Genomic DNA, 15486 nt, shown 5'->3' on the forward strand with positions numbered 1-15486 from the left:
CAGTCTTCATAGAATAACCAGACGATCATCACAGGAATCTAATGAACAATGTGGAAGCGATTGATTTGGTGGTGGAAAATTATTAAGCAGTACCTGGCGAACTGTGGTATCCATGGAGTTAGGTACCTCGTGGATGACCAGTTCTCGTATATAGAAAGGTGATAGAGTGTTTTAAATAATTTATTTAAATTACGTACAATTTGTGTGAACATATTCTAGATGATATTCTAGATAAAATTAGGTCACGATTTAATATGCGATATAATGAGACAGAGTTAATCGCAAGACAAATATTTTCACAAAATGATTCAAGGGGGGTAATCTCTTTGCAGATTCTTTTGGCTCATCTTTTGTGTGTTATGCTGGTACGGTTGCGTACAAATGATCACAGACGTATTGAGAAATTATATTAAATACCCTGTCGCAGTAACCACCGAGACCATGTATGTTAATTGGCAGACACCATTTCCTGCAATCGCGTTTTGTATTTCTTCCACTAAGACGATAAAGAACAAGTATTCCAAGAGGTGCGTGATACAGCGTTAGCATATCAAGAGTAGTACAATTACAAAGAAAAAATACAGTCGAGAATTTTGATAGAGTATTCGCTGAAATTGGGTTCTTTTGGTAATCTCGTACAAAGTTCTAACTCTTTTTGAAATGTAACAGTATGAAAATATTCGCAAAGAATCTCTAAAAGGCTGCTAATCATTATAAGAAAAAAGTTTGATATGGTTACTCACCTTCCAAGTATTTCTGAGCGAGTACTCCTTTAAACAAAACTTATGTTTTTTCAATATGAACAAGTTTGCAAAAGTAAGACATGTTTCAAGGAATCCAGGGACATTCACGAACTTTACAAATCCAAAAGCAATTCAGGCAACAGCGGAAGAATTTTTATCTGCCTATGAGGAGGTCAGATTACACTCGATTCTTAGCATATAATTAATGCACATATTTTTATAGCGTATACTTTTATATTATTTACGAATTATTTGTTGAAGAGACTGTAGAAATTCTAAGTAATCTTCTGCCCAATCTTTTCCTCGTAATTTATTGCAGATGAGAGTTCCATGTACAGAATTCTTAGCAGACTGCACGTGGAACAATGTGAAATTTAATTGTTGTACGGAGTTTCAAGAATTGCAGAAAACTGGTGTCGGTTATTGTATTGTTATGAACACGTTTCACGTGATCAGAAATGGGAAACCAAGTGTACAATTATTTGTCAATCGGACTGTGAAATATGGCGACCTTATCGTCGACATACATATTAACTTGAACACGAAAAAATATGTGCCCTCAACATTTACAGTTCGTATTCTGATATTTTTTCAACATAATATGGAAAAATAAAGATACATACATAGTGTGATAAGAAAAATTTATTAACTTTTGCACTTTATTATACAACTGAACTTACATAAGAGGAGAGGCCCACAAAAACTTTAAAGTAGTACTCTAGAAATGTATATACTTCTTTTTTAATAACTAAAACCAATAAATCTTTTTTATCATACCTCATAGTCAAAAACTATATCTATAACTTCTTCAAAAGTAGTAACCACGACTTGTGTTGCACTAATTACATCTAAGTACACACGGTTGTACATTCCAGGTGCTTCTACTCAACAATTTAGACTTGCCGTTGATCACTAACTTCGAGAAGAACGTGATACATATAAAACCTGGCAAAACAACCAACGTCGGATTTACAATGGAGGACACGTTTAACGAGGAAGGTGTGAAGCATATCGCAGTCGAGCACAGAAACTGTCGGTTCCCTCAGGAAACACAACCGAATAATCTATTCAACATTTATAGCAGCGACTCGTGTTATCTTGAAGTACATCCTTATTTAATATTCCCGCAAACAATTCCCATTGACTTTCTGTCCGCCACAGGGACTATAATTTATGCAGATAACATTAGCGAATTACGTGATCTCGACAGGTGATGATAGAGCGGATGATAAAATTCTGTGGTTGCGTGAATTTTTACTATTTTATACCAAGTGGCGCACGAGTTTGCAATGGAACTGAAATGCTTTGCCTAATCGCTAATAAGGCAAACATCATGTCGCAGGAGGTGAAGGATGAACGATGTCTTCCTGATTGTGAGGGCACTGCGTTGACCATGTAGGGACCCTGCAAAGATAATATCTTTTGTAGTATATGCTCAATTTGCATGTAATAGAATACATATCGTGTTTTAGAAATCGAATGGAACCTTATGAGTACGAATCTCCTGATACATCTTACTCACGACTTCATTTCACGTTGCTCTCCCATCCAACCATGAGATATCGTCGATACGTGGTGAATGATCTCTTGGATGTTATAGGTAGAGATTCAGTGCTTATCTACTTTTTTATTTTAATTGATGTTAAGGGAGGAAACCACAGTGATGACTAATAATAATTTTTTTAATTCATCACAGTGGTTTCTTCCCCTTGAGGCGCATATAAGTTGCACTTCTTATTTCTAGTTGCAGTCGGAAGTGCGGCTGGTCTTTTCATGGGAGCTAGTATTTTAAGCATCTTTGAGATACCATATTGGTTATTTATTCGTCGTGACAAGATAGTCTGAAAATATCTTACTCAGCTGGGTATTAAAAGATTGATTTACTATTATATGCCTGTTGTCACACTTTGCCTACGTCAGTTTTCGTGTCGCGTGTAATACAAAAATATAAGTGCTGTGTGATACATTAACCGATAAAGTAAAGGCTGAGTACCCGCTGCACAGATCCTACTGACTTATATTCCACTTAAAGCTCTACCGTTTTTCCACGCTTACGATTTTATCTTCAAAATATTTGTTCTCGTTAAACACGAGAAAAACAGATGATTCTAACAAATAAAGCACGTGTGTTTTAAATGAAAAATCTCGTGCTTGCCGCTGATATAAAGAGCATCATCCGCTGAGATATTTTACTTTCATAGCAATGGCAAAGTCAGAGCTAGAAGTACAACTTACATCCACACAATTAGAAGACACAGCACGCTCTGACATTAGCATCTATAATAATCTACTGACTTTTCACGAAGTCCAGCAAATAGTAAAGCGTGCACTAGGAAGCGAAGCAGAGGCGCACAAGTTCTCTTTGAAACCATATTCTGACGGGAAGCTTGGATTTTTGGGATCTCATAAACGACTCAGCATAGAAACTAAAACTAAAAATGGAAAGGAAACTTTAACTTTCTTCGTCAAAGTTGTACCTTACGAAGTGCCCGCTCAGGCCCAGTACGTGATCGATAAATATGTTTTTCTTAAAGAAAGAATATTCCATCGTGACATAGTTCCCCAGCTGCAACATAAATACAAAAGCGAACCATGGACTCCAGCCTGTTACTTGACCAAGGAGAACTTATTAGTTTTCGAAGATTTAGGAGCGAATGGCTATTCAATGAGGAACAAATTGCTCACGAAGGAACTCATCGTCTCTGGACTGACAACTATCGCAAGATTACACGCAGCTTCTCTTCTAGCAGAGGCACGTCTTGGAACGAGCCTGAAGAAGCTGTACCCTTACACGTTCGTGGAGAATGCGTTCTGTCAAACTGGCAAGACTAGGGAATGGTTCGATACTGGTGTCAAAGCTATTATTGCTGTTGCGAAGCAGCTTGGCCTCGACGCGAGTTTGATACCGAAAGCTTGTGAAGAAGTGTTCGCAGCCATGGAGAGTTCATCTACAAAGAGGAACGTAATCAGTCATGGAGATTTGTGGAGTAATAATCTCATGTTCAGTGACAGCGTACCGCCAAAATGTCTGCTGGTAGATTTCCAACTGTTCAGATATTCCCCCTTGGCGCATGATGTAGCACAGTTTCTGTATCTTTGCGCCGATCGCAAGTTTAGAGAAACTTCGGAGGAAACTATGTTGAAACATTATTACAGTGTACTATGCGAAACCTTGAATTTGACGAAGGCTATTTCAGTGGAAGTTCCGCCTTGGTCGGAGTTGGTTCAAGGAATGGAGGAACAGCGCTTAGGAGCATTGATCACCGCCGCTACGTATTACCAAACTGTACTGCTGGACGAGAATTTGGGAGCACAGATCATGAATGATCCTGAGAGTTACAGTGAATATGTATTTGAAAACAGGAATGAGATTGTACTCCAGAATATCCAGAATGATCCTGAATATGGTAGAAGACTAACAGACGTCGTTACTGAATTAGTTGAGATCAGTTTCCGGCTCGACGAGTTACCTAAACCCACGTAGCATTAAAGAATATCTACACATCGCACAATATTATGTATTAGTTATAATTTTTCATATATATAAATGTAAATATTGTATTTCTCAAACGGTATATAATAAATAGTTTACATGGAATAATAGCTACATCTAGCTGTATCTGCATTTATTTACATATTTTATGGAAAAAATGTGAACGCTCACATTCTGCTTTTCTTTATTAAATTGTTGAATTTCTAGGAACGAGAGTGGTGTAAGTCAAAGATCGAGGTATTTTCATGTGTACAATACTGTTATATTATACGCATTAATTTATTCGAATGAAATAAAAGTTGACTTACGCTATTCTCATTATTAAGGATTTAATTTAGAAAAAATATTAGCGCCTATTTATTGTTTCATTCATCAATGTTCATGCTTTCTCGATCTGGAAGTATTTTCGACAGGAAAGACCAATTATGATCGCAGACTTGTACTTTAATCTCGTCTGAATCATCATTTTCAACAACAGGAGAAGATTCACGTTTCGTTAGACGCAGATATTCCTCTTCGCTTTCGTCATCTGACTCCTCCTCATTATGGACCTTATCATCCCTAAAAAAGATTTCAGATCAAAATGAAATTGGAAGGTAACAAACAGAAGTTATATAGTCTCACAACTCTTTTACGAATTGCTAAATTACCTGTCGTACTTGTCATCCGCTGATTGAGTTTTCGATGTCGATGACATCAACAGAGAGGTGATGAAAGATGAGCAGAGCATCTTCATAGGTGGCAAAGTGTGGGCCGAGACGCTGAGGAGCTGAAACATATTATTAATGTTAATTCAAAGCATTATAGTTTAAAATCTTCTTGTATATTATTCTTCATCTTTCTTCAGAGGAAAAAACATGAATCATGTATTCATCAGACAGATCAACTCTTTTCCTTGTATTAAAGATAACAATCGAATGACGAAAATACAGTCAGAAGAATTACGCAAAATTTAAAATACGTTCATTACTTCATCCACACGCACGACATTCGCGAGGTACCGATTAACTAATTAGTTTTAAGGCTGACGCGGTACACCCCCGAACGTAAAATTCCTGCAATTCCTGTAATCTTCTACTTCAGATCTAGGTTGACGCATTTCTTACGACCTACACGAACCTCCTTCTCAGTATACACCAGTTTTCGCCGGAAAGTCGTCAGAAAGATCACGCGAAAACTGTTTGTCACACTCTACTTCCATTTCAATAATCACCATTAAAACGTTCATTAAGCACCGAAGAAAAATGTCTCAAATTTAGTATATAAAAGAGAGAAATAATTATTGAATTATTTCTTGATATCAATAAATGAATTGATTACGCAATTCATGAAAGGAATCGAGTTAAAGCACCAACATTAGCGTTCCAATAACAAGTGAAGATTTCGTCTAAAACAATTTAATGAGATTAGATTGTGAGGCGTTCCTCGTAACGCAGGGAATGCCATTTTATTAATAGGTAACGAAACAATCAGGGCAGTTCCCGTGGGAGATAAGATTTTGTTCCTGGCTCTCCAACAGGTTCGTCCTGACCTGGTTTCACCGGAACATTTGCAAACAATTCCGGAGCGACGGTCGAAGCCCACGTTCTCCCTTTGTAGCATGAATGAATAAAGGAACGCACGGTGGAAAGTTTGATTCTTCGTGCCCTGGGCTGGAACTTCGTCCTCGCCTGTTCATCTCGGTCGAAGTATCGAAAATTTAATTAAAACTGAAACACACCATCCCGCTCTGCATACATCCTACTTCATTTACTAGGACGGAGAAACGTGATACCTAAAATGATGGAATATCCATCAGATAATATTATCTCCACGCGAGGAAGGAATTTAATAATTTTGTTTGTCTTTGAGCAAGCGGGGAAAAAAGATGAAAACGTCAACGAGAAAATGCTGGCACCTCATTCTCCATAACAGCACGAAACAAATAATTAACTCTTGTTAGTTCCGTGAAACTGACGCAATTTGTAAAGCAAGAACGAAAGCAGCGTACTAGCGGATATCCGTTCGCTGTAAGTAACGACGTGGACGTACGCAATTAATTACGTGCTCCGACGTTTGACGTTCAGCTTCATGACGTCACCGAGACACCTTCAATAATGAGAAAGACTCGCCGCTGTCTTTCTATACATTATAGGATACTTATTAATATTAATATGTCTTAAGGCGAAGAAATCAATATCGTGTACGCGAAATGATGAGACTTTGGTAAATGTATGTTCGTGCACATTCTTCAGCATTGCGATCATTAGCTATCACACGGTCTCAAGGAACGCCAGGCAGTGATGATCCTTAATTCGCTTAGCCTCCAGACTAACGCAGCCTCCAAATGGGACAAGATTTAACTTTTAGAAACGGCTGGCATTATCGCGTTAATTCCAATGACCACAATATTAGGGAAGGCGAGGCTACACTTGTTGCATGTCCTCCGTGATAACTACTCGTTGAGGGCCTTACTGATGTATCGATTCCGCATCGAGGATGCACGTGGAGCTTGACTTCATTGTTCTCGAGTACTCGTATGACCGTCACGATAGCACAATCTCTCTCGCGTATTCATGAAACAGTTGGACATTCTATTTTTAAAGCAGCTTCTACCATATTCAATTCTCAATAATCATGAACCCCTTATCACTTTTAAGGGAATATGTGCTTTCTCATATAAGAAATTTCTCCTGCTTAAGAAGATTGGAACAAACCTTTTTAATTGTACGCTTCAATTCAATAATGATAAGTTTCCTATACTTTAGTGTGTGTTTGAAATACCATTAAAGGTTTCAATTTTTAAAGGAGCAATCAGGGGTGATTATAGTTGATCTTAAACAGTTTTAACAATGAGGAAAATTTTTCGATACGACGTGTGCTAGGTTCTCCATCGAAGACAATGCCCTAGGTCAGAGGGACAACTGGATCGCCGTGAGGGGGTGGGAGTGCGGAGTAGCAGCTCCTATATTAAATCATGGCGAGGCCACTTTCCAAAGTCAGTCCTCCGTCGAGCGTTCGACCACGCGAGGAAACTCTTCAGCCCCAAAGGAACTTCTCTTGCAGCGGGAAGTTGCTACTGTTTTGTTGAAAATATTCCAGTGAACGTTAGCTCAATAGTGCTACTACTTAATATAAAATAGATCGAAATAAATTAAATAATTGAAACCCTCTATAAGCGCACAAGAATTCTTGAACCTCTTCGTTAAAATAATCTTTGCATACTTGTGCTTTCCTCATTGAGGAAGTTGATTCTCTGAAGTGTATATCAGCTGCGATCCTCCTTGCCTTCTGTGAAAGCAAGTTTTGGGGATGAAGTTTACGGGGTGGAGTTTTGTATCGTGCATCCTAGTCGTTATCTTGTTCTTGGCAACTACTGCATCTGCATACCCTGCCAGCAACCCGGAAATAGTGAGTACTTTTTCCTGCATCTTGTTCCTCCAATGAAACTCATATTGGTAAATATGATACCGAAGAATATTTGATGCTGAGGTGCTTCAGAATCGTCTAAAAGTTACTTTAAAATATTTCTTTAAAATAATACTGAGAAATGATGCATTAGTCCAATATATTCAATTTAATATTCTGATTTTTTTTCACCGAGACTTTAGAATTTAATTATCTTCTTCGTTACGAGTTTCTTGCATCGAATTTAGCCACGTGTTGAAAGTAGCGAGTACGCAACTGGTTGCTCGGGGTCTTTGACTCGTACGCCCATTCCTCGTTGGGAATTAAGTTCGCACGACGTTTAAACAAGTCTAGAAAGATTCAACCGTGAGTCATTACGGTGCTAATGCATCGTAAATTGGCTACTTAGAAACCGTGTAATAATCTTCTAACAACGAAGTAACATTTTTTGAAGTCTAGTCATACAGCTTCGTTCCCAGTAAAAATTATAATTGAAACAAATCACACTTTCTTATAGTAATCGCAGAATGTTATCGTCGGGTCGCGTAAGTTTGCCTCTGACCAAATGGAGCAAGCAGATACTAGAACGGACCGCACGTGCTTACCGATAGTATTCTCTTAAGAATGACATAAGTCGGTCATTGATATTCCAATTACCACACAACAAATACATATATATATACTAGGAAAGTCTGGGGACTGAAGCTTAAGATATATGCATAGTGGGATGCATAGGATGCCACTGCAAGCACAAATGAACGTTGATCACATTCGATCCTTATTAAATCAATCTTCTTTCTCCGCTTGTATTGGTATATCTAATCAAACTGAACCGTAGGTGGTAGATCGTACTGTAAACAGAGTTTAAACTTGCCAGAGTCAGTATCTAAAAACAATCCAGTAATAAATATCCTCGAATTGATTATTAAATTTATTTATACCTCATTCTGCTTCGCAATCGATTCTTGAGTTTTATTAATCGTTACCAATTATTTTTTTAAGATGTATAACTTACAGGCGATTGAAAACATGAGACAGATACCGCAGTGGCATTGTTTGCGCTACAGGAAATTCGACTTGGTGCGTCGCTGTCGAAACTATCGCCTTGGAAGGAAGCACTGACAAATACAAAAGCACCGCAAACCTGGATCGACGACTAGCAACAAATCCCTACACTTCAAGTTCCAACGACCAGCTGTTCTAAATGTTCTATTACACATGTTTAAGTTTATTTGAAATGAACTCGGCACAAAAATATTCTGGAATTATGTAAACGAAACGAAACGAAACATCATTCACCGTAGATCTAAACTCCCGTCATAGTATATTCCTTTCAAGACTGTATTTTTATAAGTCTAATACTCAAATCTAATTATTTTGATAAAGAAGTAGAACTGAAACCTTCATTAAACTAATAACTTAGTATTTTACTATAAAAGATGAATAAAAGTTGTCTGCGTTTTATTAAGTTATTAACACCAGCTGTACGTTTACGTTTTATAATGAATTATTTATACCATATTGTGTAGGCAACTGTACATACGCGTTTTGATCTCATTGTAGAATGAGAATGTGTTTTAGAATAAACTTATTTTTTTTATCGTAAATGTATATTAAAATAGGTATCGCCTACTTGTACTGATATGCTTCATCATATCTACTCATAAAAAGAAAAGCTGTGAAATATATTTAAAGCTACTTACTTCTTCCACCATTCCTTTCCCCGATACTCCTACTTCCTCGTCCATGTACGGAGTCGTCGTCTCTTTTTCTGTCGTAGTTTTAGCTGCCACCATGCTAGCAAAGGTAGTCGCAGGTACAGAATTCGTAGACAAACTTTCGAGAGAAATTGTAACTTCCGATTCTGGTTCCAACGTTAACAATTCCTATAAACGGATAGAGTAAAGATATATTATTATACAAAATACATCAATACTGCATTTACTTTTCACGTACTTGATTAGAATCTAAAAAGAAAAGCTGCGACTTCCGTTGCCACTGCCTATAAGAAGGATCTCGTTTTTCTTTCAAATGCGGTACGAACGCTGCTCCCAAAATAGAATTGCTGTTCTCGATAACATTTTCTCTTCCGTAAACGTGTAACGATCTGTGAGGTGAGAATACAAACACTGAAATAAATTAATAGATTAGTTTGGACGAAAGAGTTCAAGTTCAATATGTTCACGAGAAGCCTGTAAACTCACAAGAATTGTCAGATGTAAAGACAGCCATGTACGTAGATTTTGGATCTGCTGCGAGGGTCGTGACTTTCAAAGGCACACTCCATATTAATGTCAGAGATAATATGTTCCAAACTGCAATATGCTGGCTCGATGTAGTTACTACAAGATGACAGGCATCTTGTCGTCCAAATTCAATTCGTCTAATGAAATTAAAACAACGTTTACACAAGCAGTACAAATAATATTACTATTATTTCCTAAAGAACTTACGTTACTGGATATTTATATTGACTGTGAGTCAAACTGCATTTGAATGTACACGTATCAGGTGTCCACATCGTTACGCTGGAATCAAAACCGATGCCAACTAAAGAACCGTCTACTGAGAAGCCAGCATCCGTTACAGGCAGATTTCGATAATCCCCCACACTGTGACACTGCCAATATTTCGTTTTTTCTAGAATAAATATCATTTTGTAATTGAGCAGTGTGATTCATGGTATAGACAATAATCCATATATAATTTTACACACTATACAAAGATGATGATTCAACTAAGTGCCACAATTTGAACTTCTTGTCTCTACCAGTCGTAATTGCTAGCGCTCCATCTTCATCGATTGGAGTGCTTGGCTGGAAATTTAAAGCGTTGACGCCTCCTTCGTGCGGTAGCTCGATCGATGTATTTAATGTGAATCTATAAAATTGGTACTATAGTTAAGTTACGCTTCTATGTGATATTTACAGCGCACGGGCTGAGCAACAGAACACTTTAGGGTGTGCTCTGAGAGTTGTTTCGGTTACAAATATCAAACTAAAAATGTGACACTCTCTACTTACAACTGGTCTTTAGTATCAAACATCCAAAACTTGAGCCTGACTTCTACACACGATATTTTATCGTTCCGCTCCTCAACTGTCGCCATCCACGTACCATCGTAATTTAAAGCTATTTTTGTAACTTCTGTGTTTACAATAATTACGCTACGTTCCTGGGTTAAGAAGTTTTGCGCCGTAATGTTTATCTGAAAATTGATGGACATTTTAATAAATGAACTCATCTTAATATATGTAATTTACAGTGATTTAAATTTTGTATTGTCACTCACGTTGTACAATAAACCCTTTGTATGAGTGTTATAAAATTGAACATGTCCGGTACGACTATTTAGAACAAGGCAATTTGTTCGTGGATCAACGATAAGGCCAGCGGGAAATAAGTCTTGAGAAGACAGTGCAACTCCCCACGTGAAGTTTTGAATTACAGACGTCAACTTTTTCTGTGGATTTACAACCACAATACCTATAAAAAATTGTTAATATTAGATATAATATAGAAGCTAAAGTAATATTAAAATATTATCAAAGAGAAGAAGTACCGTTGTCTAAAGTAGAAACAGCAACATATAAATTATCTGGGGCAATAGTAAGGTGTTTAATAGGGGCTGGTAATCGAGGAAGAAAAGATTTCTGGTGTGAATTTGTTAATACCCATTTTACTAGTACACATTCTCCTCCTCCAGTATACATATGTCCGCCTATAATTTTTATGATATTTTAAATACATATGTTGATGTTATAAAAATATTACTATTATTAAAGTCAGCATAAATCTTACCTGATTTACTAAATGCTATTTCTGTTACTGGTAAAGTATGCCAATGATAAACTGCTGTATAAGGCCTTGTTAGGAATAAACTCTTCCATACTACTACACGACCAGTGGAATCCCCTGTGGCAACACATTCTTCTTCTGGATGACCAGCAAGACATGTTGGTATTCTACCTGTTTTACCTGTTTTATGTCTATAAAACATTACCTATGAATATTTTATTAAATTTCTTTCCTCTAGAAGTATTCTCTATTATATACATACAGTTTATCAATAAGATTCCTTGATGGATTCAATATGTGTAAATCTACATTATGAAGAACTGCTATTAAGTTATCTCCATGATTTCCAATAATATCAACATAATATTCATGGGAACTACTTCTGTAACAATAAAAAAAAATTATATATTCTCTGCTATTATTATTCTTTTACTGTTAAAGAATTTTTTAACTTTTTCTTACGATATGTAGGTAGATTTTTGACAAAGTCCACTATCTAAATCAAATAAAACTATGTAAATCTGTGCATTACAGCTAGAATTATAAGTTACAAGCACTTGACGTAACTCAGTTCCTTTATGATTTTTATAATTTACAATATGAAAGGTTCTTATTTTTGGTTCTTCTTGGAACTTCAATTTCTGTAAAAAGAAATTATGCAATTATATAGTTATTGAGAAAATTCAATATATGTATTTTCTATTATAACATAATTATATGCTATTACAAAATACATTTAATATTCATACTAATTTCTTAGTGATAATGCCACTCTGACAACTCCAAAAATTCAGCTCCCCATTTTCTGTACATGCAATAATGCTACTAGGATTTTCAGGATGTATAGTTAATCCTGCTATTCTGTTATTAGCAGGTTCTAATTCTCTGACAAAATCTCCAGTTTGTGTACTATAAGCCCTTATAACATGTTTCCATACTATGTACAATGTTCTGAAATAATTATCATTAGATAACTTTTACTATCTAATAATACTATGTAATAATCAAGAGAATAATAATAAAAGTCTTATTTTACTGAAGGGAGAACTTAATCATTGCAGTTATGACACAAGTACTTCCTAATAAATAATATAACATTATAATTCCTGTATTTAATAAATTGAAACTTACTCTCCATCGTGGGAAAAGACTGGTCGCTGATCAATTATACTACCACCACCTTTTCTTGTTAAAACTAGATCATCTACATCAATTAGTTCAATTTTGGCAGATTGCCGTCGTGCATTTAATTTCATCTGCATTTTGTCACTTGTATAGCGACAGACTAATGCTTTCGATAAATACGTCTCTTATTATATACTCCATACATCAATCACAGCGAAATTTACAGAAGTAACGTAAAAAAAAAGTTAAACTTTGACAATTACACGTGTTACACTATCAATAACCAAACTAAAACCGACCACATGGTTTGTTCTTGAATCTAAACACGTGAAGTGTGTCTCGCGCGGCAGTTGTGCAACTGTACCGAATAAAATATTATCAACGATGCAACTTCATGCAGAGATATTATATTGTCGTTCTAGCCATCTAGTGGTAAGTAGATTATCACGTTTATTCATGAATTTATCAACTCATCTGTAGTTTTGATTATTTTCAAATATGCTGGAAAAAACAGCCACCACGGATATTAATCAATTATCCAAAGAGGATTATTTAATTATGCGCGCAAAAGATGCGTTGCCTGTTGACATTTACGCGGCTAAATCTTGGTTGATCACGGCAAAATCCTTGTTTCCTCATAGCGCAAAGATACAGGTTAGTGTCTTTGTTTACTAATTTATGTTTGTTATTTCTGTAACAAATATGAAATAAATTATTGTCATCTGTGTGACAGTTTGAGGCATATCGAGTTGAGAAGCTTTCGAAAAATGTGAAAGAAGCGGCAAAATGTTTCAGCGAAATGTAAGTGTGAAAAATCCTGTAATAATGTAGGGTAGGTTTGACTAATTTTCATCGAACGTTTTAACAATCTTTTAAGCGTGAAAATAGATTTCAGAATTTTCCAGATGATCGTGATATATGGAAGGAGATAGAGACAGTAACAGCATGCCTCAGATTGGAGCAATGCGATCCAGAGGCAGAGTTCTTGTGTCAGATGTTTCAACATATCCCTCAGGAACTTCAACATAGACTGCTCATAATGACAGCTGATCATAGTGAAGATACAATGGAACATTGTAAACTGTTACTATTATTATTGCGTAGATTCCCACAGACAATTGCCACTCATGGAGTAAGCATCTGGAACTAATTTGTTTGAGATATCAGTATTAAATATCTTGCTTCTTAGCTCATTGCATTTTCAGCCACGTTTAGTAGAAACTCTTCTCACTGCAGAGAAACACAGTCATCCTGGACGTACAGTAAATGGATTTAGGAGGCTCCTAGCATGTGATGCACTGCCACTTCTTGGCACTGCACCTGTGGAATTGAATCCAAGACTTAGCCTAAGGTTACTCTGCAAAGCAGTGGAATTTTATTTAGCATATATACAACAACCACAGGATAATCAAATTCAGAATCCATGGGACAGACTATTCCAAGTAGTGGAATTAATTGGGAAAAAATTAGGGTGGGAATTGAGTAGCTTATTTTCATTACCTTGGGCTCGAGATGCATATTGTGAAAGGTTGCATCAATATGCAGTTGCACATTCTGCAAATTTATGCGAAGAGGTGGTAGTTAGGCAGTTACTAATGTGCACTGTGGTAGTATTATTAAGAATATTAAATGAACATAATGCACTTATTAATAATGACGAAAATATGTACTGTTTAGTGGAGGCATTTGGAGAATGTGTACATTCATCTGCTGGTGAGTGGACACATCTAGATATTCAAATCCATAGAATCCTATTTATCATGCATTTCCTTTGATTACACGTAGAACCAAAATTAAAGAAACGCAAAAGAGACGATAGTGGAGGAATCGTAGTAACGAGCGACAGTGATTATAGCGGCAATGGTTTGGCATTGGCTGTAAAGTTATGGGACTTGCTGCACAGTAGCGATTACTTGCAAAGGGAAATAGGAAAACTAAATCAGCAACTTCGATTAGACACGTGGCTAAACACATTTCTGACTGATTTAGCTATGTACAAAGGGATACATCACGAAGTATTAGCGAGATTATCACAAGACACGGGTAGTTTATCTATTCAACTTCGTTTAGCTAGCACATGTTTCTTCTTGAAAGACTATAAGGTATACTACATGTTTTTCTATTTAACATTTTACCAATGTATAAAAATATATTTAAATATCTGATACCATCTCAGGGAATGTTAGAGTACATAGTTTTAGTAGTGAGTGCATTACCTTCAGCATCTGGAAAAGTTTCTCACAACTTGACAGTTCCTTGTGCAAGACATTTACATTATTTAACACTTGCACGATTTCCTATCATACAGTATTGTTGCAGATTGCTTCTTTCTGCGATAAAGGTAATTGAGATAGAGATGAGGCTAAGTATGTCATAGTTTCATTTTTATATTGATGAGAATTACTTTGACAGGAAAACTTTTCTTTACCAAGCGGCGTGGGAGACTTGGCCATTGGACATGCGTTAGTGTTAATGCAAATTGATTGGCCACAAGAAGCTAGTACTTTATCCACAATTACAGAGAGAATTGTCAATCGTGGATCTTTTACTTATCCGTTGTTTCAAGCGTATATTATATGCGTAGATATTTTAGAGGAATTGACATATCTGTGGACAGAACATGGCGGCGGTGTGTCTTTGGACATAGCCACAGGCTCAGGAGTTTTACAAAGTACGTGTATACATTATTTACTAAATGGTTTAGATTGTATTTTCATGTGTTCGTTTCTATTATACGTTTGCAAAAATATTATAGATCGTCGGATTACTACTCGTGGAGCTGATAAAGGAGTACGCGAAGAAGTGAAACAGGCGATGCGTCGGCAAGCGGCTCGAGATGGAGTCGATCCTTTAGATGAGTTATTACAAAAGTTTATTATCAATGAAAAGGCTGCTATTCTACACAGTTTAATCATTCAATAAATTATATCAGCCATACAA

The 15486-nt window shown here is 36.4% G+C and overlaps 5 protein-coding genes across 8 annotated transcripts; 4 read left to right on the plus strand and 1 right to left on the minus strand.

The window, feature by feature from the left end:
* Window positions 1–48: 48 nt before the first annotated feature.
* Ppk13 (pickpocket 13) lies at window positions 49–2602 on the plus strand. The gene is made up of 8 exons (XM_076376687.1): window positions 49–158; window positions 333–527; window positions 834–915; window positions 1063–1314; window positions 1619–1846; window positions 1954–2138; window positions 2216–2343; window positions 2488–2602. The coding sequence occupies exons 1-8, from the start codon at window positions 49–51 to the stop codon at window positions 2586–2588; spliced, it is 1281 nt and encodes a 426-aa protein (XP_076232802.1). The 3' UTR covers window positions 2589–2602.
* Window positions 2603–2931: 329 nt separating this feature from the next.
* On the plus strand, window positions 2932–4292 carry LOC143178170 (uncharacterized). Its single transcript, XM_076376686.1, has one exon. The coding sequence runs from the start codon at window positions 2947–2949 to the stop codon at window positions 4225–4227; it is 1281 nt and encodes a 426-aa protein (XP_076232801.1). The 5' UTR covers window positions 2932–2946; the 3' UTR covers window positions 4228–4292.
* A 12-nt stretch (window positions 4293–4304) lies between these two features.
* L(2)05287 (WD repeat-containing protein l(2)05287) lies at window positions 4305–12761 on the minus strand. Its single transcript, XM_076376685.1, has 15 exons — window positions 12553–12761; window positions 12171–12372; window positions 11884–12062; window positions 11684–11803; window positions 11425–11612; window positions 11186–11344; window positions 10916–11109; window positions 10647–10831; window positions 10340–10503; window positions 10077–10263; window positions 9828–10006; window positions 9580–9752; window positions 9327–9509; window positions 4887–5005; window positions 4305–4797 (listed from the first exon to the last, which is right to left on the minus strand). The coding sequence occupies exons 1-15, from the start codon at window positions 12681–12683 to the stop codon at window positions 4602–4604; spliced, it is 2559 nt and encodes an 852-aa protein (XP_076232800.1). The 5' UTR covers window positions 12684–12761; the 3' UTR covers window positions 4305–4601.
* LOC143178172 (uncharacterized) lies at window positions 7238–9236 on the plus strand. 2 transcript variants are annotated; one of them, XM_076376689.1, is made up of 2 exons: window positions 7238–7626; window positions 8626–9236. In XM_076376689.1, the coding sequence occupies exons 1-2, from the start codon at window positions 7528–7530 to the stop codon at window positions 8743–8745; spliced, it is 219 nt and encodes a 72-aa protein (XP_076232804.1). In that variant the 5' UTR covers window positions 7238–7527; the 3' UTR covers window positions 8746–9236. The 2 variants fall into 2 exon arrangements, with proteins under 2 accessions (XP_076232804.1, XP_076232805.1); XM_076376690.1 differs by having other exon boundaries at window positions 8641–9233.
* Window positions 12762–13025: 264 nt separating the features above from the next.
* On the plus strand, window positions 13026–15484 carry Ints10 (integrator complex subunit 10). Of its 3 annotated transcripts, XM_076376487.1 has the most exons (8): window positions 13026–13200; window positions 13280–13347; window positions 13435–13678; window positions 13752–14259; window positions 14332–14648; window positions 14723–14887; window positions 14959–15217; window positions 15302–15484. In XM_076376487.1, the coding sequence occupies exons 1-8, from the start codon at window positions 13045–13047 to the stop codon at window positions 15466–15468; spliced, it is 1884 nt and encodes a 627-aa protein (XP_076232602.1). In that variant the 5' UTR covers window positions 13026–13044; the 3' UTR covers window positions 15469–15484. The 3 variants fall into 3 exon arrangements, with proteins under 3 accessions (XP_076232602.1, XP_076232603.1, XP_076232604.1); XM_076376488.1 differs by lacking the exon at window positions 13026–13200 and having other exon boundaries at window positions 13301–13347; window positions 13452–13678; XM_076376489.1 differs by lacking the exon at window positions 13026–13200 and having other exon boundaries at window positions 13325–13378; window positions 13452–13678.
* The last annotated feature ends 2 nt before the right edge of the window (window positions 15485–15486 follow it).

This window comes from Calliopsis andreniformis, chromosome 4, assembly GCF_051401765.1.
Source record: "Calliopsis andreniformis isolate RMS-2024a chromosome 4, iyCalAndr_principal, whole genome shotgun sequence".
Lineage (NCBI taxonomy): Eukaryota > Metazoa > Arthropoda > Insecta > Hymenoptera > Andrenidae > Calliopsis > Calliopsis andreniformis.

What these genes read in the sequence shown, in the direction of transcription:
- Ppk13 (XM_076376687.1), top strand. Translation starts at nt 49, where the DNA reads ATGTGGAAGCGATTGATTTGGTGGTGGAAAATTATTAAGCAGTACCTG. An exon ending in GCGACTCGTGTTATCTTGAA is followed by an intron (nt 1,847 to 1,953) that starts GTACATCCTTAT and finishes TGATCTCGACAG; the next exon opens with GTGATGATAGAGCGGATGAT. An exon ending in GAGGGCACTGCGTTGACCAT is followed by an intron (nt 2,139 to 2,215) that starts GTAGGGACCCTG and finishes ATCGTGTTTTAG; the next exon opens with AAATCGAATGGAACCTTATG.
- LOC143178170 (XM_076376686.1), top strand. Translation starts at nt 2,947, where the DNA reads ATGGCAAAGTCAGAGCTAGAAGTACAACTTACATCCACACAATTAGAA.
- LOC143178172 (XM_076376689.1), top strand. Translation starts at nt 7,528, where the DNA reads ATGAAGTTTACGGGGTGGAGTTTTGTATCGTGCATCCTAGTCGTTATC. An exon ending in CTGCCAGCAACCCGGAAATA is followed by an intron (nt 7,627 to 8,625) that starts GTGAGTACTTTT and finishes TATTTTTTTAAG; the next exon opens with ATGTATAACTTACAGGCGAT.
- Ints10 (XM_076376487.1), top strand. Translation starts at nt 13,045, where the DNA reads ATGCTGGAAAAAACAGCCACCACGGATATTAATCAATTATCCAAAGAG. An exon ending in GCAAAATGTTTCAGCGAAAT is followed by an intron (nt 13,348 to 13,434) that starts GTAAGTGTGAAA and finishes GCGTGAAAATAG; the next exon opens with ATTTCAGAATTTTCCAGATG. An exon ending in TGCTTCTTTCTGCGATAAAG is followed by an intron (nt 14,888 to 14,958) that starts GTAATTGAGATA and finishes TTACTTTGACAG; the next exon opens with GAAAACTTTTCTTTACCAAG.